This window comes from Seriola aureovittata, chromosome 22, assembly GCF_021018895.1.
Source record: "Seriola aureovittata isolate HTS-2021-v1 ecotype China chromosome 22, ASM2101889v1, whole genome shotgun sequence".
Lineage (NCBI taxonomy): Eukaryota > Metazoa > Chordata > Actinopteri > Carangiformes > Carangidae > Seriola > Seriola aureovittata.
Genome location: NC_079385.1, coordinates 5,807,198 through 5,832,858, shown reverse-complemented (window position 1 = coordinate 5,832,858; position 25,661 = coordinate 5,807,198). Strand labels below are relative to the sequence as shown.

General features: G+C 42.2%; 2 protein-coding genes across 20 annotated transcripts in view; both read right to left on the bottom strand.

Annotated features, from left to right (window-relative positions):
• Positions 1-793: 793 nt before the first annotated feature.
• On the bottom strand, positions 794-12,675 carry aebp2 (AE binding protein 2). Its single transcript, XM_056368201.1, has 8 exons — positions 12,013-12,675; positions 5,819-6,050; positions 3,499-3,606; positions 3,114-3,300; positions 2,907-3,031; positions 2,611-2,678; positions 1,551-1,664; positions 794-1,287 (listed from the first exon to the last, which is right to left on the bottom strand). Exons 1-8 carry the CDS (start codon positions 12,534-12,536, stop codon positions 1,275-1,277), a joined length of 1,371 nt encoding a protein of 456 aa, XP_056224176.1. The 5' UTR covers positions 12,537-12,675; the 3' UTR covers positions 794-1,274.
• A 1,648-nt stretch (positions 12,676-14,323) lies between these two features.
• The window catches only part of LOC130163608 (pleckstrin homology domain-containing family A member 5-like), a 218,434-nt gene continuing 207,096 nt past the window's right edge, over positions 14,324-25,661 (bottom strand). For 17 of the 19 annotated variants that reach the window (XM_056367905.1, XM_056367900.1, XM_056367910.1 and 14 more), the window contains 7 exons: positions 23,973-24,094; positions 21,681-21,872; positions 21,326-21,433; positions 21,035-21,154; positions 19,485-19,630; positions 18,880-19,049; positions 14,324-17,329 (listed from right to left, as the gene is read on the bottom strand). In XM_056367905.1, the coding sequence (XP_056223880.1) occupies positions 17,262-17,329; positions 18,880-19,049; positions 19,485-19,630; positions 21,035-21,154; positions 21,326-21,433; positions 21,681-21,872; positions 23,973-24,094 (926 nt within the window). In that variant the 3' untranslated portion in view covers positions 14,324-17,261. Of the gene's footprint in view, positions 17,335-18,736; positions 18,766-18,879; positions 19,050-19,484; positions 19,631-21,034; positions 21,155-21,325; positions 21,434-21,680; positions 21,873-23,972; positions 24,095-25,661 lie in introns of all 19 variants that reach the window. The other 2 variants (XM_056367903.1, XM_056367902.1) reach the window with 2 other exon arrangements.

The following is a 25,661-nucleotide window of genomic DNA, read 5'->3' as shown; positions in this document are numbered from 1 at the left end:
TACATTTGGTTGGAACAATTGATGAAAACCATAAAAAAACACATTCCAGATTAAAATCATAATGACCATTTTCAATGTTGTGTACCTGTTTATATATATTACTTACTGTGGTGGTTAAAATTAGTAAAAACTAGTAAGGCATAAAATTGTCAAAATATTCATGGTATCATTTTCTTGTGTTTTTTCAACTTGATATATCCACCATTTATGTTCACTCCTGCTAGCAACCTGACTGTTAGCCCACAGAGACAGACAGAAGCCAGGGTTAGCATTGTAGTTAATTCTAGCTAACATGATTAAATAACATCAGTCAACATTTTTCTGGTGACGTCAGGTACCACTGTGATATTTTTACGACGTGAGCCTTCAGATAGCCCTCACTCTGTCGGTCAATCAAATACTAGCAGGCCTTAAGCGGTTGTCTTGGAAACGTAGCCTCTTCCAGGGCACATTGGAATTAACGAATTCACTCCAAACAGTGCGAACAACTTCATTCAAATATTGGTAGGGACATATAGTGTCCATAGGCAAACCTACCCCCTTGGTGAGATGACGGATGAGCTCCTGCACATACAACTTTTATCTTTCTCCTTGTCTTTTAAGCATAAACTAATGAGACCATGGGTGAAGATTATCTGCTCTCATATGTAAAAACAAATCATTTCTGTTACTAACCTCACTCTAAGAAGGCTTCTATAAACAGCTGGTTTAGCTAACTGCAGCACAATGATTCATGTTCCCTGGAGACAAACACACACCTGTGAAGGCTGGAAGGTGATGACTCAAGAACAGGTGGAGGTTGGAAAGGTTTAATGACATCAAACCAGAGCTATGCCAGCTATATACACATGACCAATATTATCAGTTTTTAAAACGTCTATTTAAAAATGTTTGGGTGGAAAAAAAGACATCTATCTACAGTACAGTAAAAAAATTCAAAGTATAAAAATATATTACAAATCTCAAGTATTTACAAAGACAGCTTCTCTCTACACATGTCTAACTGTCTACTGTTACAGCTCTGTCAGTTAGTTCTCAGTCTACAACAAGCAACAAGTTGCTCTAACGTGTCCTCAGTAAACTCAGCACCTAATGAGAAAACACTGGAGGCCTCAAGCAGCCACAACAAACAAGTCACTACACTCCCAGCATCCTCTGGGAGAAGGAAGGGGGTTGGGGGGGGAGAACGTGGAGTGTAGACGAAGAGACGAGGAGACGGCCTCCGTCTCAGGGTCTGATTAGCAGGAAGTGACAGTGGAGCTTCTCTCGAGGTGTTAGAAGAACATCCTGTGGGAGAAAGTGGGTGAGAAAATTCATCAGTGTCCCAAACTCTCATGCTTTAGTGTGCTGAAGATGAGCTCTCACACACACACACACACACACACACACACACACACACACACACACACAACACACACACACACACACACACACACACACACACACACACACACACACACACACACACACACACACACACACACACACACACACACACACACACACACACACACACACACACACACACACACACACACACACACACACACCTGTAAATGTTGGGGTCGAGGAGTACAGCTGTGTCTGTGGGCAGCTTCGACAGATGAACCACCTTGGTCTTCTGCTGCAGTCTGTCACTCTCATTCACCCACACGTCTGGCAGTCTGACACACGAGGAGAGGTTTCAGGAACACATCTACCACTGCTTCATCTAACACTGTAGTCATTCTTTTATTTCAGTGTGATTTTCTTTACTTTGGGAACAGTGGGAAGCTGTATGTTTTACAGTGTAGTTAGGGCTTGAGCCTGGGTGGCGCCCTGGGGGAAGATCTGAAAACAGCTGATCTGGAGTTGGGGGTGAGCTCTCAAAAGCAATCACATTATGTCATCATCCTCTTCAACCTTTTAAAAGCAGCAGTTAAGGGTCCCATATTTTTATTTGAAGTGTTGATTCATAAGAAGACATATTTGTGGTTTTAAGAACCAAAAACCATCTCAATGTAGTTTTACATCTCCTCTCTCAGGCTTCTCTCCGGAGCTCTAGCAACAATCGGTGAGCCAATCAGAAGAGAGGATGCTATGAGCCTCTCTTCTGATTGGCTGACTGTTTTCTGAGTGAGCCAACATTAATAAAGCAGATTTCAGGCAAACGCTCAGAGAAACTCAATCCTGCAATGATGGGTGGTGGGTCCTGGTGGGCGAGGCTTGGGGTGTGACTGAGAACAGTGAAACCTACCTTTATACTATATGGGACCTTTAACTGAGATGAGGAGACTCTGGTCCACCTTCTGAGAGAACTTAGGGTGCAGTTGCAACATGTGTAGTGTTGGTCTTGTGTGTACAGGTAAAACCACACCAATTACATACTTGGTAATAATCAGCTACACAACCAACATAGCATAAACTACCTTCAGGGCTTTAAAAGATGTGCTTTGATGTATATTTGTCTCTCTAAGAAGTTAAACCTTTCTTATTGACTATGAATCTAATCCAGCATTTGGTTTTACTCTCAAAACAGGCTTAGGAGAGGTGAAAACAGGGAGAGTGTGATGAGGAGGAAGAGGAGGAAGAGGAGGAGGAGGAGGAGGAAGAGAGAAGAGCAGGTCTTACATGTCTTCAGGTGTCCAGTGCAACAGGACCTTGACTTTCCCAGAGTCCTCTCTCCTCCTGGCTATTACCTGAAACCACACGCACATGAAATCATGGTCAGCTCTCACTCATCTGCTGCTTTTAGAAAAGCTCTGAGAAAAACATGGTGACTCAGCTCCTAATCAAGCAGGCAGCTGTTACAACACAGCTGATAGTGAATGAATGAGTTCATCCAAACCTGCTCAAAAATACACACATCAATGATGCTCGGTGGATAATATGGTAGCATTATAATATGTGTACGTGTGTGAGCCCACCGTGCTGTGGAAGACCACACTGTGTCCATTGCCCAGGCTCTCGATGTGTGTTGCCAGGTTGAGGCAGATGGCTCGATGGCGGATGGCGTCCATGGTCTGAGCATCGAAGAAGTCATGAGGTCGGGCTGGAAATAAAAACAGGAAAAATAAAGTCTCTGTGTCAAAGTACGGCATTATACATTGTGTGTTTGCGTGTGTGATCCATACGGAGTGAGCGTCTGTGCTTGTTCTTGAGTTTCCTCCTCTTGTTGAGGCCGGCCTTGGACGGAGACTCCTCCTTCACTTTGCCCTGACTGGATACCTTGGATGAACTCTGCGAGCTGAAGTGAGTGGGGACGTGACGTGCCAGCCCCCCCTGAGAGGCAAACGTGGCGTTGCAGCCCCCCACCACACACTGCAGGAACACAAATGATTGATCGTGTCAGTTAACAGAGGTCACACAGACTGTGAATCCAGGTGGACAGTATTACAGGTGTGTGTGTTTCTCCAGTCTGGCTCATGACTGGCTGATCTGATGTACGTGTGGTGGAGTGGATAAGGTGTGTGGATAAGGGGTGTGTGTGTGTGTTTGTGTGTGTGTGTGTGTCATCACCTTGAATGGTTTGTCCCCGCTGTGGGTCAGCATGTGTCTCTGCAGCCAGCTCTGACTGGTTGATGGTGTGTTGTACACTTTGCAGCCCTTCCACAGACACACAAACACCTGTGTGACACACACAAACAATCAATACACAGAAGGGCAGGTGGCAGCAGTAGAATAACACTCAGAGTACAGAGCTCCATCAAGGTAAAACACTCCTACACACCTCTGTCAGACTCTTTTTTAAAAATTTTTTTTTTTTTTACATCAAATCAAAAAACACCCGAGCTGCATGAAGGCCCACCCTACCCTGCCTCTGATTGGCTTACCCGGATATTTTTCCCGAACCAATCATGCCTAAAACCTAACCAATCACAGGCAAGGTAGGGGCGGGTCTTGGCTCACCTCTGGTAGGAAAAAAAATTAAAGTTAAAAAAATGCAATGATAAGATAAGTGTTAAAAAAAAAACATTCCTGGATCTACCCCTTTAACCAGATCAGTGCCTAACCCATGACGCCTCCCTGCACTGAGTTTAGTACAAAATGGTTCTGTACTTTTTGTGTAATCTGCCGACAAACGGACACACAGGTGTAAAAATAACCTCCTTGGTGGAGGTGATTATATAACTTTGAAAAAATCTTGATGTATATTGTTCAGACAAGTGGCCTTTGGTCTGGAGTTCTCCTCTGAGCCTGGGAAATAAATCTGGGACCTGATCAGGGCGGGATAATAAATACAAGTTCTAGGTACTTTCAGGGGAGGAGGCAGATGTGATGTCACATAACAAGGACTACAACAGACATAACAGTAACCAACATTTCACTTCTCAAATCCTTTAAAGAAGAACAATGGAGAACACCTGCCCCCAACCGACATGTCCAGGCCCTTGTTATTTGTGTAGACGAGCTGGGTCAGTGGTTGGAAAACCAAACACGGGGCTACAACACACAGCCAGACAGAGCAGGCACAAAATAAAAAATATTCAACTAAACTATAAATAATGACCTGGATTCAGAATAATATGGAAAAATACAAAATATATCAGTTCTGCAGCATTTGGAAAAAATGTGGTGCAACACAAACAACAGAACTTTATAAAAACACTGAGCTGGATATTATGTTTGAAAAGGGAGTGGCTGTATTATTTTGTATGTTCAAGGATTAGACATTAGATATTGTTTTTAAGTGGAAAGCGTCTCCCACACAGAGTGTTGCATTATGGGTTATCTGTAGCCTTCATGCTGCTTGGCTATCATGTATCTTCAAATCAGGTGAGAGTGAGTTTTTCAGAGTTAAATCAGCTCTAAAAATGTTTCCTGAGGTCACTTTAACCTTCAGGAGTTAGTTGGGGAACAATGAGAGTGCGAGGCATCGGCTGGCTCTTCACTGCAGAAATAAACCCGGGTCTGAATCATCTGTCAAGCAGCCAAGAAGCCAAGACATGCCGGCGTCACAGATGAAGAATTAAAAAAAGACTGAAAGATGCTGTCAGAGGAAAATAGATCCAGAGCTTCCAAGAGCCTGACAGGAGTCTGAGTGTGAGACTGAGGCCATGTTCAGACCTGGCATTAACATGCATCTCAGGTGATCCAGTCACAAGAGGCTTGACATCGTCTGCCACAGTTTAATTAGTCGCTACAGTTTCATAATGAACTATTTCAAATGGCTAAAACCTTATTTCACTGTAGAGCTGTGCATTGATTCCTTGCCCTGTCCCCTGCCCCCCCCCTCTCTCTAACAAACTGACTAAAAGCAACAACACATACATGTTTATTTAGATCTAGAGCAGGGAAGTGATATCGGATCAGTAGAGGTCACTAGAGACACGGGGAGGTGTGAACCGACTTGTCCACTTGTGACTGGATCAGCTGAGGCACGTTAACTAATGGTCTGAACAGGGCCTGATAGATGAGCTACACAAACATGTGATTTACATGATGCTTTAATGGAAGCATGAACTTCCTCTTACGTCTTATTATTAGGGTCAATATGGTAGATTTCTTCTCCATGACAGTTAAAGTTTTTTTTTTTTTTTTTTTTTTTTTTTAATGGAACACATGTAAGATATAGTGGAAGAAGAACCTAGTTTCGCCATTGAGCTCCCTCCTCTGACCTGCACTCTAACTGGAGTTTACCAGTCAGATGTTCACTGTCCATTTACTCCTACTGGACTCTGCATGTTGTGGTCGGATCAGACCTAACTGGTGCTTTCTTCACACTTGCATCTGCGGTTATTTGATGCCACCTGAGTTTACATTCTAAATAAAGCTAATTCCGTTAAGGCACCCTTGGGAACAGCACACCCACACAGTAACCCAACAGTCGGAAACTGACCCCTCCTCTCTGTCCGTCCACATGTGTGGCTCTGATGTGCTCGGCCAGGTCGGGGCTGCTGGGGAACAGCAGCTGGCAGTGATCCCAGCAGCATGTATAGCTCAGAGACTTCCCCCCCGCCGGCGCCGAGCCTCCCCCAGACACCGCGCCCCCGCTGTGACCGTTGAGCATGGCCGGGGTGGAGCGACCGCTGGACGCCGTGCTCTCCATGTCCATCAGGGTGCTGCTGATACTGGAGCGTAAACACACACACACACACACACACACGACAAAGAGAAGACATTAGAAAGACAATAATATGAAATAAAATCAAAAAGAACACAGACGTCACGGATGATACGTGTTTGTCATGTGACTGAAGCCACATGCAGCTGCTGTCCTGCTCACACCACAGACTGTTATGTTAATGTGACGGTGCACAAACTACACAACTGAGAGGTGAAATGTGAGGTACTGAGAGGTGTCTGTGGGTCAGACTGTGGCAGGAGAAAAGAAAGGTGAATTAACCGTTAATCAATAGCATCAATAACATCAGATGAAAAAACTAAATAAAAACAGATTCTTAAAGGAAAAATAATCATTAAATATCATCAGTCAGTCGACAGTAAAAGCCAACAGATGGCAGGGAGCTGAAGTTTGTGCTGTTCTATCACTGCAGGTGGCACCTGACATTTCACTGCGTCTACCTCAGTGCATATTTATACCATCCCTCCTCCCCTGGACCTCCTGCCTCCAGCGGCCCCTGCACTCTGATTGGATACTGCTCTTTTCCTGTCTCCAAGGTGTTACCAGTTATGAGCACAACCACTTTTTGGCAATGAGGAAAATGAAGTGTGTCTGAACACTGTGGCAGCAGCTGGGACGACTCATACACAGGTGAGGACAACTCTGAACTGGAGGACTCATCATTCAGATCTGACTCCGGGTTTTTAAGTTTCAAATCAGAATTAGAAGAGCAGTGGAACCAGAGCTGTTTATGTGGTTTAATACCTACTCATCACAAGCACATTAAGGACAGTTCATCAGTAATGATGAATAATAAACAGGTTTCAAGCTGACTTTCAAAGTAAAGTGAAGTGAAGTGAAGTGAAACCACTGGCTGTTGAACATCTGTCTTTAAGTTTCATCTGAACATTTGTGGCAATACTGTAAAACACATTTTAGGATCCATGTATGATAGAGCTGCAGCAGGTGTGTGTGTGTGTGTGTGTGTGTGGACTAAGTCACATGACCATCTGGTCTGATAACTGTCCGTGCTGGTTCTCTGTGGGGGCCAAGCTTACACATCCTACAAGAGGACTAACACCTCTGAAACACACACATTTACTGTACGTCACTCACACACACTGTCTCCTCCAGCTGCCACTCTGCTCTATGTGGGAACAAAAGTTACAGTGTGGTCTTACAGCTGCCACAACAGCAGGATTAGCCAAAGTCCAGCAGCAGCCAAACAGGTCTTACAGCAGACGGTCTCATGTGTTCTTCAGGCGTCTGGAGTTTCTCTGCTCCGTGAGCCAACGTTAACACGACACTGTTCACAGGCTCCTACTGGAGCTGAGAATAACATACGGCTGATGAAACAGCCAGAGTGGACAGTACATGTGGATAAAAACTTTGCTTCCTGAGGTGCGTTCAATAAGAAGTTGTGTTTCAGAGACGTTAGTGGCCGTCTGTTGATTTATGTTTGGGATTGACCTGCGAACAGATGCAGACAGTAAGGAAAAGCATGTCAAACCAGAACAAGCCTGCCCCTATAACTCAGCACTGAAACTGTTTTACATTTACTAATCACTATTTTATTTGTAAAATAATAAAATAAAGTGAAACCATTTGCAACTTCCAGATGTAATTATATACGCTTTTTTTTTTTTTTTTTTTTTTTTTTTAAATCAACCACCACCTTTCACACTCTTCGTCTTTGGGTTTAAAGATGTTGTCACCACCATCAGAACACCACAGACCAGAACAGTCTGGACTGAGACCGTCTTGTGTGCAGGGATGATGACAGACCACATTCCTTTAGAGGAACACAGTGGAAGAGAAGGAGCATAAGGTTGAATGATTGAGTTGAAGTACATGGAGCAGACCCAGAAGTCTCTCTGAAGGCAGCATGAGTGACTTGAATTTGATTTGGGCGGCCATGGGTAGCCAGTGTAGGTCAATAAGTAGTAAGAGTGACATGTGACCTTTCGGACTGATCTAAGACCAGACAAGCTGCTGCATTCTGGATCATCTTTAAGGGTTTCACTGTATGTGAAGGGAAACTCACCAGAAGAGCATTGCAGTAGTAGGTGAGAGATAACTATGGGCCGGACGAAGAGCTAGGTGGTGTACTGAGTCAGGTAAGGCCTGATTTCTCTGATGTTGTATAGAGCGAAGCGGCACGAGCAGGAGACGGATAGTAAGTCACTAAACAGGTTTCTTCAACACACCCTCCTGACGGAAGTGGAGTCCGTTTAGTTAACTATGGTGGGGTAAATTAAATTTAATATCAATACTACTACTAAGTCAATACATTAATGGGAAAACAAGCTAAATATCGTCTTGACATAGGTAAGGACATAAGCCATCAGCGATTGCTCTGAACATAGTCGATCAACGAGATCATCGTCTATTGGTGCAACTCTAAACAGAACCATGAGTAATGTTAATAGTTCCACTTTGCTTTTGCTGCTAGGACAAGTCGACCTGTCTGCAGTCCATGAACATGTTATATCTCTGTTTAATCAGTAAACAAACTGAAAAAAAAAACAACAATGAAACTTTTCCTGGTTTCAACTTTTCAAAGTCTTATATAACAGTAAAGTGAGTCAGTGCAGGTACATGTAATGACACCTTGGCTTCTGAGTAACTGAGATCAGCATTTTTCACTTTGTTCTTACAGGTTGAAGACCAAACAATTATCAGAAGATTATAATCAATAATGACATTAATCAGTAGTTGCTGCCCTAAAACTAAGGAAATGCCAGAGGTCGAGCACAAGCAGCTGCACCCAGTTCTAGATCTTTGTCCTTGTCTCAGTCACAAAGAAATCTGCCTCTGTTTTTCACTCATTAAAAGCTTGCGGTGAGTGGCAGCCTGGTTTTCAGGCACAGTGACTCGACAGCTTATATCAAACCTGTTCGATTCAGGCTTCGTGTGTCATGATTTGTTCCAAAAGTAGGGACAAACCTGACTGGAAAGTCACAGCAACTGTGTTTACAGAAATAAAAAAGACCACAAAATATTAAATCAACAGGGAACTGGAAAAAACCACGGGACAACAGTTACATTTCCTGTGCTCAAAGTGGAAATGGGTCTTTGAGTGGTGGAGCTTCCAGTGATCCACTGTTGCCGTAGGAACACTGTTACTCATAGTGTACCTGAAGCAGCAGTAGTGTAGGTGTATATGGTACAGATTTCACAACAGTGCGTCAGCTGGCATGACTGATGGTGAGATGAGTTCTGGCAGAGGTTCAGGATTCAACTTGCGGTATCACAACGGTGCTGATTGATTCACAGCGTGAATGTCACTGACGCCTCGAGGGGAAGTTCGCGTTCTAATGAAGCGAGAAAAGTTCACAACGACGGGCAGAAAAAAAATCAGGGGGTGGGGGAGGAGGAAAAAAAGTAAAAATAAAAAATCAACCAATAACCACAGACCTACCCACACCATGAATGCTTTATTTTGAAGGATCAAATAAAGGGTGATGACCTCATTAAAAGGTTTGTACAACTAATGCACAGGATAGAAATTAATGCAGACTCAAGCCGTCAATCTACTGCTGATACTAAACCATCACTCCTGCATGTGCTTCACAATAAAGGCATTTTATGTGAATGTAGGGGTAGGCTTTTACTGTGAAACACATGTCTGTGAAGACAATGCTGCTCAGGGTTAGCCAACAAGACCGAATACTGGCTCTATTCTATCACTTGCACATTTTTCTGCACTTAGGAGAAGATTTTGAAGCATTTGAAATTTAGTCTTTTTTTTTTTTTTTTTTAAGATGTGCTACAAACACACTCAGGAGAGAGTGTACAGTATGAGCTCTGATCACAGATCAGTGCTGTTTGTAGGGTCCACATCTGTTCACAACAGCAGTCATCCTCCTGCACTATTTGTCCTTTTCAGGATTAAGTAAAAAACTGGGGAAAACAGAGGACTGGATGATCAACAGATACTCTGAGTACAGGTATCAGAGCTGAGAGAGCCATGTTGGATCGGTGCATCTCATTACATTTACACCAGCCACTGTGAGGCCACTTTCAGACCAGGTTCATGACAAAGATGTAGCCTCAAATTCATTTCAATGACACTAGTCCATTGACAGTGGGGTTGTGAGGAGATTTTCTCATAGTGGCCACAGTCTGTATTGCAGGATGACATGACGCACACTTTCCCATACACAATAATTAGAAAAAACAGTGAATACATTTTTCTGAGCGCTACCAAAACCTCCAATATGACTTTTTGTACAAGGAGAATCTGATCTCTCTTCTCTGGACATTTGGAGAGTTCAGAAGAGCAGTGTGGTCAAATTATTTTATCCCTTTCATGTGTGTGGGGAGGAAACAGGAAGTCAATCAGCCTGACAGGAGGAAGCATTAAACCCACAACCTGCCAAGGACTATACTGTGCATGCTCTATGGGCCCATAGTTGTCTTCAGGTGTCTCCAGATGTCTTCAGGTGACTTCAAATGTCTCATTTTGTCCAACCAACAGTTCAACACCCCACAGATTTTCAATTTACTATCTCGTATGACAAAGGAATCCTGCTTCTCAAATCCTGTCATTTGAGAAGCTGAAATTATTAAATCTTTAGCTTTTTTACTTAAAAAATAAAAAAATAATTATTGAATTATTAAAATAGTTATGTCTGCAAAGACTTTTGTGGTGTAAAATTCCTCTCATGATGATACTAGTATTGGAAATGTTTCTGATACTGCACTGGTGAGTATGAAAGACTATACTAATCCGATGCCCCGCAATTTATTAATAATCTAACAGTTTCCCACCTAGACATAATGTCAGTTTTCCCTGAAATCAGTTCTTCTTTGTCAATCTAAAACAATAGGCTCTCTTCAGCCTCTCCTCGCTCAGAGTCTCCTCTCTTCTGATTGGTTCACCGACCAGTTGTTACTAGAGCTCCAGAGAGAAGCCTCAGAGAGGAGATGTAAAACTACATTGAGATGGTTTTTGATACTTAAAACCACAAATATATCTTCTTATGGATCAAAACTTCAGATATAACACCAGAAAACTATAAACTGTGGGACCTTAATAAAGATACATTGACCTCAGTGAGGATATATCAACACTGCAGCTGCTTCCTGGTAAAACATCCATAATCAATTCAGACTGCTTTAGGACTTTTACTAGGAAACAGCTGCAGGAAGTGTTGTGTTTGCATTAAAAGCAAACTCACATGGCTAACATCTGCTTTCTAACAAACACTGGCTGCAACTCTCTTCATATTTGCTTTCTCCTCAAAAGTGGTTAGTTTTATTATTATTTATATTTCTACTCTAAATCACTAAAAACATGTAAGCATATATATATGTATATGTATATGTATATATATATTCATGATTACTTTAGAGAGGTTAACATTAAGGTCTCCAGTAGGGTAAGAGTAATACCTGACATACAACAGTGGCTGTAGAGACCACAGGAGGTTGTATGATCAACATGAGGGGTGGTGAGCTGATGAAAGCAGCTCCACAAAATTATATTTGTTTTTTCAGATTTTCCTCTCATTTTTGCTCATGTACTTCACAATTTTACCTCTTTAATCCTCCAATACAACAAAACCATCCAGGTTTTCACACCTAAACATCACTTTAACACAAAGCACCTCCTACACCATCAGTGTTAAAGGGTATAAAGGTGGTGTAATTTAACAGACCAACCTCCACCCAGGCTAATGGGCCCTATAGTTGGACTTTACTGTTATTTCAGTAAAACACAACAGCTTGAGGCTGTATAATAATAATAAGAGTAATAACTGTTGTAATAAAAAGAGCCAGCTGGGCTATTATGAAGTGAATTATAGACAAGCACGTCATGTTCACTATGTGTTAAAGAACCATACTAAAACCTGTAAACAAACTGTTAGCTAAAACAGTGAACTTGGCATGCTGCTGTGACCTAACACCACCTCTTGGCTGTTCTGGAAATCAGTGTAGGCCTCTCCACACAGCTCACTACAGACCTGTCCTCTGAATCCATCCGGCTGAGCGGCTCTCCATCCGACGAGGTGAGCTCCACGCTGGCCCGTCTCTTGGTGCCGTGCTCGGCTCTCTCCGCGGTCTTTGTGCGGTCGGTGGGCAGAGAGGAGGACACGTTCTCCCCCTCTCTTTGTTCTTGTTTCAGCACCCGGGAGCCCTCTTGTGCGGAATCAATGCTACTCGCCAAACTCCCCTGAACGGGACTTTTCCCCGGTTCAGAGAGTTTAACACCGGGTTCCCCCGCATCGTTGTCTGCTTTTTCGGCTGGGGAAGCAGTTTCCTTGTCGGCGTCGGGAACAAGAGACGGGTCGTCCCCGTGCTCCTCCGACGCACCACGACCACTGTTCACGTCCATTCCTGCTCTGTTCTCGTTGTTGTCGCCCGGTTCCTGTTTGGGGTCCGGCACGGCCTGTTCCTCTGTGCCGGTTTCTGCTGTTTCGCCGGTGCCGTTTTGGTCCGACGTCGGCTGAGAGTCTTGTTCGGCCCCTTCGCTCGTTATCTGAGCCATTTTCGATCCGCACGCGAAGATATTTTGGTGATGTTCCTCTCGAAAAGTTGCCCTCAAGCTGCCCTCTTTCCTCCACTCACACTCTCCGCTTCAAGCGTAAAACACAGCAGGGGGTTCGCATGACGTCGGGGCCCCGCATGGCCAAAGGTGGTTTAATTAGAGTGATGTCTCACTCGGTGCCCGAACATGAGTTCAGCAGTAACTTTGATATTAATATTGAGTTAACAGCAGTGCATACAAAATTCTCAGTTCCATGTGGACTATTTCATAAGACCACTATAATACTAATGATACCTGACACCGAACAAATGTAAGCATCTTTAAATTGATACTAAATGTGCTACATTTAAAAGTAATCCTGATTTGGCATAGCTAGTTAGCATATCTTGGAAGTTATATTCAAGTTTAGCCCCTTTAGCTAATCTAAAACATTGTTTTAAAACAGCAAAAGCATCTTTCTTATTAAAGAAATGTAGTATGCGTAGTTTTGGTCTTTTAGAGAAAATACACTGTCCAGTTTGATTAATACTGTTGTGATAGAAAATTCAATACACTTCACAGCAGTGGCAGCCATCTTGGTTGTTAACAAAAATGCTTCAGCAGTGCTCCTCCGTCAGTCATCGTATCAAACCCGCCCCAGTTCAGATAAATGATTGTGATTGGTCCAACATGAGCTCGCTGATTGGTCTGGTGTCCAGGCACCACTAGGAGGAGCAGACTGAGCTTTTGCTGTATACGGAGTGAATCATCTTCGTAAACATGGACGATCTTTGGCATTGTGGCCTCTCAGCTCCACGTGTTCCGACAAACAGAAAAATGATCCAACTCAGAAAGTGCTGAAAAGGCACGTTCTTATCTCAGCGAGGTGCATATTCCTGAAGGAACCGCTGCTGTTTTTAGCCTGTTTCAGCCTCCATGACTGGACCACAGCGGTTCTCGTTTTAAACTGACTATCTCCACTCTGTCTGGACACTCTGAGCTGCTCTGACCTGAGTGGCCAACTTGTTGCATTGAGATGAAGGCCTGCTCCTGTACTGCCTGTGCTAACATGGAGAAAAGATGTCCTCTCTAATGATACAATTTCAGGTATATTAGGCCACAAAATATTCCACACCTCAGCTCACAGATGGTTAATTAATACACAGTAGTGAGCGGAATGATTACTAATGCTCAAATATGAATTTTCTGCAGCATAATTAGTTTTTTTGCAGTTTGATTTTTTTTTTCTGGAAAAAAAATGTCATGATCCACTTACTAATGTTTTCCACAGCTTTCAACCATATCACATGGCCTTTTATTATTATTCAAAGGACTTTTGGAGGACTTTTGGAACTTTTTGTTTGTGTAGGCTTAAAATCATGAAAGTTTGTTCTTGACAATAGTTGACAAAACAGTCACAACTCAATGTCCATGTACTAGATTATTGATCTATCATATTATTATTATAAACTACAACTGAAAACCCTACATACATACATTTGATAAGAGCCATCATGTTCACTCAGTGCATGTTCTTTAGCCAGTATTTCTCAAGCTGGGGGTCAATCTGAGGATTCACCAAAAGGTAAAAGTCAAAAAGAACAGAAAAAATCCCATAAATTAAAATGATACTTTCTGGCTTTTCTCTGGTAAAATAATGGATCATTTAACTTGTTTTCCTTTGAAAGAGTCACAAGGCAGGGAACCACAGGGTTATTCTAAATCAAATAAATGGACAAAAGGAAAGAAGCACTAAACCTGAAAAGTCAAACTAACATGGATGAAAAAGGAAAAAAAACAGCTACGAGCATGTTTTAAGAACATCAACATTTATTTCACATGATATAAAACAGATGGGTATGAACTTTTTGCATATTGACCCTAATAATATTAATAATAACCTCTTATAGTTATAATATTCGCTCTTCTTCTTTTCAGTGTGTACATAAATTATGCTATCTTGTTTTATTTTTTAATTTTTTTTTTTTTTTACAGTTTATACATCTCTTTTTAAATTTCTTTTATATCCTGGAGCTCCAAAGTCCGACTTATTGCTTCGTACATGTGCTATTCTCCGATTCTTCACCACCTGGGACAGATTCAAACCCAGAATGTCTCATCTGTGTCGTGTCCTCAGCCTCTTTACTGTATATCTTCTAACTAATGTAAACCAAAGAAAGAAGAACAAAAAGAGACAACTAAAAAAAAAAAAAAAAAAAACAACAAAGCAAAGTGGGAATCCAAAACATTCACATACTGTGTGTGTCATCCAACAGACTGTCTGCTCGACATAAATAATCACAACTTCTGCAAGAGACTTAGTTCTGTCCAGAAAAAAAAGAGGAAAACAGCAGCATGAAGTGGCACCTTGTTGAAGTAAAAACCTGCTTTAAGTTTGTTTATATACTTTTTTTAATATATATTTATATATATATATATCCAATGAAGGACAATCTGTTATGTTGCAGGTGCAAAAAAAGAAAATAGAGCGATAAGGGAGCCTCTGGTCTCAAATCAACACTAAGAATTAAAATCAGAGCAGGTTTAAAATCCAAGACCATCAGCGGTCACTTTGGGGTTAAAGTAAAGCACTGCATGTGTGTTCAGTTTTGGTGCTTAGCCCGTCTTGCGTGCTCCTATATACAGCTGTACACTCACCTCCAGCAGCTCAGTAACAGCTAACCCCTCCCTTCCTCCAGACCAGTAGAATACTCTAATTTTAATCATTATTATGTTAAGCTGACTTTAATACTTAGTAAGGTATCAAAAGGTTTTGTATATTGACATGTGTGTATGTATTTAGCAACATGTTTCTATGGAGCTTTATTTCCCCCAAAACAAGTCGTACATACAGTCAAGATTGTGAAATGGTTTCATCTTTTATACTTATAGCTGTAGCTCTTAAAATCAAGAGAAAAATGACACTCACTTAGAGTCTGTGGTAACAAAAGGCAATGGACCAGCTGAGCCAAGGATAGGAAAGACTGAACAGGACTGTGTGTTCAGCATTTTCTTTACATGTAATTCATCCTGACTGGGTGAACGGCATTAAATACAAATTTTAAAACACGGTAATCTGAGTTTATACTGCAGTGGACAGGTAGTATTCTCTAACAACTGCAGTGAAACAGTAAGTTATAATGCACTCTACCTACTTTAGCCAGTGGCTTGTATAAGACTGCAGCCCATAGAAATGGAAAAAGTGTCCTATTCCTGACCAGATGTCGCCATCTCAGTCATAGTGTTGCAGGGATTAACTGTTCTCTTGTGTATGTTGTTACCTAATGACCTCCTTTGAGTTGGACACGCCTGGAAGATCACTAAAGATCAGGATGTCCAGGATGCATCCTAATCAGATGCCTGAACCACCTCAACTGGTTCCTTTCTATAGGAAATAGCACTGGTTTCACTCCAGTCCCCCTCGTCCTCTCTCTCAGGATGAGCCCGGCCACACTGTCAGGGGAACTCATTTTGTTGGCTCACTCTATTTTCCAGCGGTGCACCACGCTCTCAGACTCTAAAACCAGCTGCTTCACACTCTGCTGTAAACTGTCCCTGTGGGCGCTGCGGGTCATGGTCTGATAAAAAACCAACAGAACTACCGCACATTACCTGACATCTTCTAGAGATTCTGTCCATCAAAATAAAAACAGAAACTGTGGGGTTTTCCCTGGTGGAGCCCAACACCCACTGAGAATGCGTCACAGACCGTGAAGTAAATCCTTCAAATGAAGAAAAATTCATATTGTGAAACATGTATGTCAGTGCCTTTGTTTTATTTTTCATCTTTCTCTACTGGGCCCATTACTTGTACCAGTGAGTGACAGTAGTGAGTGAGGTTGTTTAATTGGTGTTTGATAGCTGATGTTTAACCATTACCGACTCTCAAATGGGAGATTCAGGAAGAGAAACAGAGAAACAGTACTTTCTCCAAGGCAAACAACAGCCTGAGTCTGAGTTTGTTATTAAATCTAACCTGTAAAATCAGAGGGAACAGAAGAGACCACAAACAGCATTGGTCCCCTCATTACTACTGCTGAGGAGCCAGAGGACTAAATCAACCGCTCCAGTGACCAACCGTTCAGACTGTGATTGTACTGGATAGACCTGCCTCCAGGTGTGAACCGGTACAGCTGGCTGAAACAGATGTAGCACTAACCCTGTACAATACACACTTGTTATTCACTCGTTACCTGTGTTCAGGGCCGGAGGGACGACTGTCATGCAGATCAAGTAGTTTAAGAAATCAGTTGACACATCTCTTACAGTAATGAACCGTGTGTGGCTGATGATTTCCTGCATAGCTGGCAACTCATTAGGAACAAAAAGAGTGTTGTAATGTTAACATCAGACTGATTTATCTTTATAGATGCATACAGAACATTCCTGGCCTTGCTCAGACATCTGTAACATCTGTAACCTCCTTTATAACTAAACCATTTCACAATCTTATATTTATGCATAAATGTTTTGGGATAAATATGACAACGTGGATTTAATGTTTAGCTTCAGGAAACATCAGTATGAACAGATCTAATAGGTGCTAAAGATACAGTACATCTGCCTTTCTCTCTGTCTGGATGTGATGGCGGCCCGTCTGTGTGTTGTTCAGTCCGTTGGGGGGGGGCCCGTCATCCTCTCGGTCTCAGTCTCCTTGTGGGCATGTAACAGTAGTATCAAAGTAGTTCTGTTGTAAACGCAGGAAGCCGTGGAGCATGCTCTGTGCAGGCTGGCTACATTTGGGCTCTACGGGATGCCAGTGTGGATGTCAAGGCCGGCGTCGCTCACGTGTCGCTGCTCACCAAGGTGAATGTCTGCGCTGCAGGGAGGAGAAGTGATGAACGTGAGTGATGAGGATTCACAGTAATTCATTAAGCTAGGAAAAAAAACAAAACAAACATCAAGCCACCTAAGTGAAAACAAAGCAAAGCAAGACTTTTTCCAAAATGTTGAAACATTCAAAGCTCAGCCCGTCTTTCCTGAAAAACCTTGTTTTAAAAACATTGCAGTTTCATTATTCATCCACTAGAGTGTGCTGTCCGTTCAGCTTGAAAGCCACATGTTCCACAACACAGTCATTTCATTCAGGCTCCTCGTTCCACGGTCTTGTGGCGTGTGAATAAATGCAGTGGGAATTTTAAACTGAATTAAAACTGAGATTTAACAAGAGAAAAGCTCCTAATCTGTGAATGCCATAATCCATCCATCCCTCCATCCATCCGTCCAGTTATCTACTTATGGTGCAGCTGGGGCTTACTCATCTAATTTTTTTTTTGGGCATACCACTCTTTACTTTTCATTATTCTAAAGCTTAAACAAAAGCTAAAAAACAAAAAAAACAAAACATTATTTAAAATGCGGGTAAAATACAGCCATCTATTCCTGTTCTATGCTCCTCAGTCCTTTACAAAAATGTATGTGCGTAAAGTACTGTAGCAAAGACTGAATGTCAGCTACCTGTGGAAAGATTTAGTAGATCTTAACACACGCAGCCAAGGCAAAGATGAAGAGTGAGACAGGTAGAAACAGTCTGATTTATCTTAAGCAAACTTCACATACATCTGTGATATTAAAGTCCAACCTCCGGAGCCTGTTCAGTAGAAGGACTGGAGGACTGTTTTCCTAAGTGAAACAACACGAGTAATGATATGCTAAGCTACGTAGGCTAACCAAATGCTGACGCTAGCTCTGTACTTTGCCCCAGAAGATCCTGACATGATGTTTTACATGCTGTAAAATCTGCTTTATAAGACTTTATTGAGCTTTTTTTTGCCTACAAACAGTCTCAAAATATCAAAACAGGCCTTAAAAACCCAACATGTGGTCAAATTTATGATTTATGGCTTTATAAATAAGACTGATCTGTCTGTTTCATTGACAGCAGAGATTATAAATGTGATGCTTGTTGGCTGTACTATAAATTCTCAAATGTCAGAGCATCTCTGAGATTTTTTGTATGTAAAGCCAGTCTCAGTTCTATATTAATACTGTGAAAGTCCACAGAGAAATGCACACAGCCTGTATTCAGAAACTGAGCCGTCAGGACTTCTGTAACATTGTGATGTTACAAAACAGTCACAGTCACCACGCCCCACAGCCATGCCCCAAGCCCCGCGCACCTGGACCCACCATCCAACCTTGCAGGATTTGGTTTCTCTGAGTGTTTACTTGAAATCAGAAGAAAGGCTCAGAGCCTCCTCTCTTCTGATTGGCTCACTGACCTGTTGTTACTAGAGCTCCATAGAGAAGCCTGAGAGAGGAGATGTAAAACTACATTTAGAGTTTTTTTTGGTGTTTAAAAATATATCTACTATGACACTATGTAAATGAATGTACAGCAGCGATGGAGAGAGTCTTCACTCACAAGCCAACATGTTGTTGTTGTTGTTGTTGTGTTTCTTGTCATCTGCTGTAAACTGGTTGTAAGAGTCCAGGCTCCTCTCCAGCTTCCCCTCTCTGGTGGTTTGCTGCGTCATGTCTCCCTCCTCCTCCTTGGGCTCTGGGCTGGGCGTCTCAGGCTCAGGGGTCTGGAAGCTACAATCAGCAGAACGCGTCACTTCGACCACAGTTAGTCTAATGAACACTAGATAGACATGCTTGAAGCCGAGCAATGTGCCAGACAAACCTCAGTGCAAACACAAACAGGCCTAGTCTCTTTTTGACTCATAGTTTTGGGTTTTCAGTCCACAAACTTAGCGGGAAGCAGTTTTTCAGCGCATCATTAACTGTCTGTACTCTGCCTGCCCAACAACAAACAGCAGGCAGACCCAGTGAGAGAGAGAGGATATTCCTCTGCCCTCAAGTGTCTGAAAAAATCTCATCATGTTCTGGTGAATTCAAGTGTTTTTGGCGTATGTTTCCCTTGATGAAGACAAACATGCCTTCATCAATCAAGGCAAGTGAGTCCAACTACAACAGTCCCCTGTAGTGGTTTGTGACACACACACACACACACACAAACACCCATACCTGTTTTCAGTTGTGGTGTTTGTAGGTGAGCTCGTCAGGTCTTGCTCCCTGCTCTCGTCATCCTCAAAGGGCTCGAGGTTCACTATCTCCACACGCTGAGGCTCTGTGCCCAGGTCCAGAATCACCACCCTCTGACTCTCACACAGCTGAAACACACACACACACACACACACACACACACACACACACACACACACACACACACACACACACACACACACATACATATATATAAAAAGCTGTATTGGTAAAAGGAACTCAGTTGTCTTTATTCAAAGCAAACGCTGCATCTTTTATGTCAGCAAGACTTTGATTCTGTGCTGTCACACCATGATGACAAAGATTTTTTATTTTTTTATTTGACTTTTTGAAATAAAAAGGAAATATTGATCACTACAGAGAATATGTGGATACTGGCAAATGATGAAATATGCACCTATAAGAAATATAACCAAACAAAAATAAGCCAATTAAAAATAAATGAGCAGACAGATGATAAAACAGAAAAATAAAGAAAGAAAATAATGAATGAATGAGTCTGTGTTTCACTGCTGGGGAGTGAGGGTGCTGTACGCACTCTGGGCCCCATGGACCTCCAGGGTGGCATCCCGCTCGAGAGCAGCCCAGACCCAGCTCCGGATCCCGGCTGAATCCAGGAGATAAACCCTTTAAAGCCAACCTGGCTTCCTCCACATTCCCACAAATCCTCTGTTATTGTCCCAGATTACATTCAGAGACGTTACGGCCACAGTGGCCGATTAGCCGCTGTGTGGCTGACAGATCTGGGATTACAGACTGTGCATTTAACAGCGTACGGTGAAGCAGTGTAATAGAATTCCTTTGATTCTGCACCACCTGCTGCGTCTGCTGCCTCCAGCTGACTGCACCAACCACTGTACCACTTCACTAATTGCCGACATCCACATCAACAGTTACCGTGCATTTTAAGAAAGTGTACAGTATATTTTGCCTTTCAATGTTTGAGATCTTCATGAGGTAGTTCACACTTTAATTATGTGTTTTTGTCAAACTCAAACTAACAATGAATTCATCCTACTCACAAATACTGTGTGTGTATCTAAGCCTGATATATCTCCTTCCTCTGAGCCACTGACTCAGTCCCACACACGCCGTCCTGCTGCCAAAAATACTCACTAAAGCATCAAAAGTGTATTAATCCACATCTGAAAATAGTTCCAAACAAATGCTATTTCTTCCCGTTTGGGTAACGGTTTTCTAAAAACTGCAATTACCAGCTGTTTTAGGACCTTACTGAGCCTTTAAAAAGAAATGGAACCATATATTAGTGAGGTGTTTTCAAAGCTAAAGAACCAGTGGGTTTGGAGCTGAGAGCTACAGACAGGGTAGGGGCATCAGAGAGCAACAGACTCATCCAGCCTTCTCCTTTAATAGCATGTCAAGCCATTCCATTCTTAACCTTCAAGGGATAGAAAACTGTGAAAATGTGTGAAATGAGTAGAATCCTCAACAGGAACTGACTGAATTATGACAAACCTCTACGTCCACAGTGTGTCTCTGCGGCGTCTTACCTCGTTGTCTATGCTGTTGGTCTCAGCCTGCGGCTCCTTCACACTCCGCAGGGTCACAGCCCTGCCCTGCTGTACCTCCTCACACTTGTCATATTTCACCTCCTCCGCTCTCAGCAACTCCTGGACGTGGAAAAACGGTCGATTTACACTTTCTTTTTGTCAAGGTTTTTGAAAATGTACATTTGTTTTGGATGAAAATGTTATGCATATTGTTGCCACAATTGGAACTGGTTGCCATCTTATTGAATGTGACAATGATATAAACAATTTGTAATCAAATATCCCATGAACCTTTGGTGCAGTCGGTGTGAGTCTCTCCATGTGAGCCACCTTCAGCTGCTGCAGAGCTGCTTCCAGCTCCACAGGGTCTGCACAGGCACCCTCTGCCTGGGCCCGGGTCTACACACAGACACACACACACACACACACACACACACACACACACACACACACACACACACACACACACACACACACACACACTTAAATTAATTGAATTAATTAACAGATTGAAAATGTTTGACAGTTTTCAGGGCCCACAGAAGAGTTTAATACAAGAGCCTACTTTCAGGCTTACATGTATATGCGTGTGTGTGTGTGTGTGTGTGTGTGTGTGTGTGTGTGTATAGGGGCATTGTGACATCACCTGCAGGATAACAAAGGGGTTGTCTTTGCTGAAGGAGGGTGAGCGGGATGGCGTTTCCCTCTTCTTCTCTCGGAGCGACGAGGCCTCCTGGTTTCTCCTGATCCTCTCCAGCTGTTCCTCCACACTCATCCTCGTTCTGCCCACCTCTCGCTCCCCAAAACCGATCTGATCCACTGCGCTCCTGGGACGGTCCTGCACAGGAGCAAACTCACACCTTTAAATTCTTTCCTCAGGGGTTTATATTTCTCATTAGCTCGCATCAGTGCCAGTCAGGCAGTTTTGAAAAGTGCACACCGATGCTCCCTCAGAGGACAACCCCTGCTGGGTTTTATAGCTGCCTGACCTTTGCTTAGCAATACTGTTGGTATGTTGTCTGTTTTGCTCAACTCTTGCACGGCTGAGTTAAACACTGCAGCAGCAGGTCTACAGTCAGCATGTGTGACTCATATCTGAGGGTATGGCGGTGTAGTGCAGGTGTAACAGCCAGCAGGGACAGTTACATTAGATCCCGTCTGGCAGCTTTTACATTTTTGTACTGCAGCTCACATCACTACATTATCCAATAGAAGATGGTATTCAAATAATGGCTCAATTAAAACTTAATATATGGCTGGACAGTGTATGGTCAATGTGCAAAAATGTGGAACTGCTGTAAACAGCTGAGCCCATCTCATCCAATTGGCATTCTGCCTAGTGTTTCAGCTTTTTATCTGTTTGTTACTCCCTGTGGTCACATATACAGTATTATAAGATAAGATAAGATAAGATAAGATAAGATAAGATAAGATACCCTTTATTGATCGCACACTGGGGAAATTCACTTGTTACTTTAATACAGCTGAATTCACAATAAAGCTGTTCTTGTTTCCATGTTTTTTCTGTTGTCAGAAACCGGTATGAAATAGTGACCGAAACGTGGACCTTTAAGACTGTCACTAAAGCCGTCACTTCCCAGCTGCTGCGAAAATCCTGATTATATAACCACGACACCGTCTGACAAAATCACACATATGTTAAAGACTCCACCTCTCTGCCACTCACTGAACAGAGCAGACAAACAGAGAGGGCAGAGTCCTGGCCCTTTTATGAGGGTTTGGTTTGATGAAATGAAAACTTTATTTTTAATCACACGTGCATTTTTTTCTGCAACATCCATTCAATATATTTCCTTTCTATGTAGTAGGTCTCGATGCATGGTCTGCCATCCCTGCACTGGGTGAAACTGCACATCTAAGCAAAAGGGACTGACGGGAAATGATACAGCATTACTGTTTGTAACTTGGTCTCATTGATATCAGCCTCACTGTTTACTGTTCACCTTACTGCTAATGCTAATTCTAGCCCTTTAAGGCACTCAAAGGCTTTTAATGTAAAATAACTGTGCAGGAAGTGTTTTGTATGCACTTACTGCGATAGTAGACTCCCTTTATTATATTTTATTATATATGTTTGCTTCCCTGCTCCAGAGAGCCAGTATTTAATATAAGAGTTCTCTCTAATGTTGAATTAAATAAGGCTCCAAGCTTTACACCAATGGTGTAAATTCGGTCGGTCGGTAGATCCTTCATAAAAGATTGTACCAGGAGGCAAAAAGGGTTCTCCTGTGGGGACAAGCTGAAGAACCCTATATGGTTGTAGTTAGCTACTTTATTTCTAAAAGTACTGTCTAGAAAACATGATACTTTCTGCACTTAAGGTTTTTCATTGCTTCAATTTCAGTTAAATACTTATGCTTTCACCCTCGTTGTATGGTGTGATGATATATTTTGTGAATTTAATGGGTAGATTACCAGAGATATTTTAAATTTCACACAAATAGAATTTACTTTAAACGAATAAAACTGCCGTTTGTTCTACACTACAGGAAAAAACGTGTTTCCTAGCTGCTGCTGGTTTTGTAAATTTATTCAGACACCATGCAAGGAGCAGCATGACAAGAATAACTGGAGCGGAAACCTCCATCAGCTGTGATTAAAGACAGATTTAAGAAAAAAAGAATATATATACACAGTATATTCAACAAACCAAAGAAAAATAATAAAAAGACAGTATGTGTGACTGCTAAATCAACACAACACAGGACAGAGGCTTGAGCAGGAAATTGCAGCTCTGAGATGAACAGAAATGAAGTGAAGCTGAAGGGAAACGATTCTCTATGAGGCTATGAGACACTAGCAAACGTGATATGTGCAGAAATCCTCTGGGCTGTTTCTGACACATCTGTGGATTAAGATCGACTCATTTCATCTAAACACGTTTTGTGCCTCTGTTGGTGCTGAAGGCAAAACTTACTGATCTGGATTCAGACTTCTTGGTCTTCCTCAAGGTGACGTAGGAGGCGATGGTGGAGGACTCAGGAGGGCTCATAGGAGATTTGGTCCTTGGAGGGACGATACCCACCGGGTAGGGGGGCGCTGTGGGGGAGACAGCGTGGAAAGCTGTCACTTACACACTAGCAAACAAACACTGCAGTCAGGCTAATTGCTCATGATGTGGCAGAACATTTCACCACGCTCCATTTCACAGAAGATGAAAAACATGTAAAAAGACTGTTATGAAAAACAGGAGAAAGTCAGGGACATCACTATTTCATTTTGTTTCTTTCACAAATAAGGAAATGTGAATAATATGATGTCAGCTGACAGAAATCCTCAATGTCACACATTTCCACTGATAAACCTGTTTTAGAATGAAAAATATTTTTACTACTTGCTACCATGCAACATCTGTTAAATAGCTGTTATCACCTGTCAACTGTTAAAGGAAAATGTCATTATCTTTCAGCTAGGGTCTTATAATTCTTCTTCTTATAATTGTGACCCCCCTGAAACCTCCAGAGATTTGAGAAACATGGACACAACACAATAAATTCAAGCAGTCTAAGCCTCCTGGACACGTTTGTCCTATTAGCAGCAGTTTGCTTGTTAGTGGTTTGAAAGCTGGTGCTCTCTGTTAAAGGTCCTATATTGTATAAAGGCAGATTTCAGCAGGTCTAGGTTCTATATTAATACTGTGAAAGTATCAAAGCCTCAGTCCACAGAGAAATGCCCACAGCCTGTACTCAGAAACTGAGCCTTAAAACCAGCCGTCAGGACTTCTGGAGCTTTGTGATGTCACAACAAAGCAGTCACCGCGCTCAGCAATATCCCCAGCACGACTCACCTGGACCCACCATCCAACATTGCAGGGTTTGATCTTTCCAAGTGTCTATCTGCTATATGTACTGTCATGCTGGTTCAAACCTAGTATCCACAGAACATGATCCAGTAACTACTTAACCCTCCATATCCCTCATGTTCGCACTAATATTGGCAGAACTGGTTTGAGGGACTATGCACCATTTAAATGGAATGAACTGCAAACTGCCCTCAAACTAGAGTCTTACATCTCCCTTGGAGATTTTAACTCTTTATCATTTGATGTTCATTTATGACTATTGTAAATGTTTTTGCTTGTGTCTTAAGTTTCTTGTACTGTGCAGTTCTGTTGTTGATCGTCTCTTGTTACTGCTTCTTGTTCTCAGGTCTCTCTTGGAAAAGAGATTTTGATCTCAATGAGACTGTCTGACTAAATAAAGATTAAATTATGAATAAAAGCGTTTTTATTCGATCACTCAGAAAACAGCCAGCCAATCAGAAGAGAGGCTCAGTGGCTGAACGTCCTGTTGTTACTGGAGCTCCAGAAAGAAGTCTGAGAGAGCAGATGTAAAACTACATTGAGATGGTTTCTGGTTCTTAAAACCACAAATATATCTTCTCATATATCAACACTTAAAATAAAACACCAATAAAGTGTAAAATATGGGACCTTTAAAGCAAGAAATCCTAACATCATCTGGAACTCTGGGAAATTAGATCATTTCTGTCTGGTCTACATGCTAAGAAACATTTAGAGCAGGAGCCCACAATTTTGTAAGTATTTTCAAATTTGTTTTTGGATGCATATCAATGAATTATCCAACACTCACTATGTGTAACAGCA

Excerpts from the sequence above, each read along its gene's own strand:
- aebp2 (XM_056368201.1), bottom strand. The coding sequence starts at position 12,536 with ATGGCTCAGATAACGAGCGAAGGGGCCGAACAAGACTCTCAGCCGACG. Across the intron at positions 6,051-12,012 it reads CGGATGGATTCAGAGGACAG|TATCAGCAGCACCCTGATGG; the intron begins GTCTGTAGTGAG and ends TTTACGCTCCAG. Across the intron at positions 3,607-5,818 it reads TGGACGGACAGAGAGGAGGG|GTGTTTGTGTGTCTGTGGAA; the intron begins GTCAGTTTCCGA and ends TGTGTCACACAG.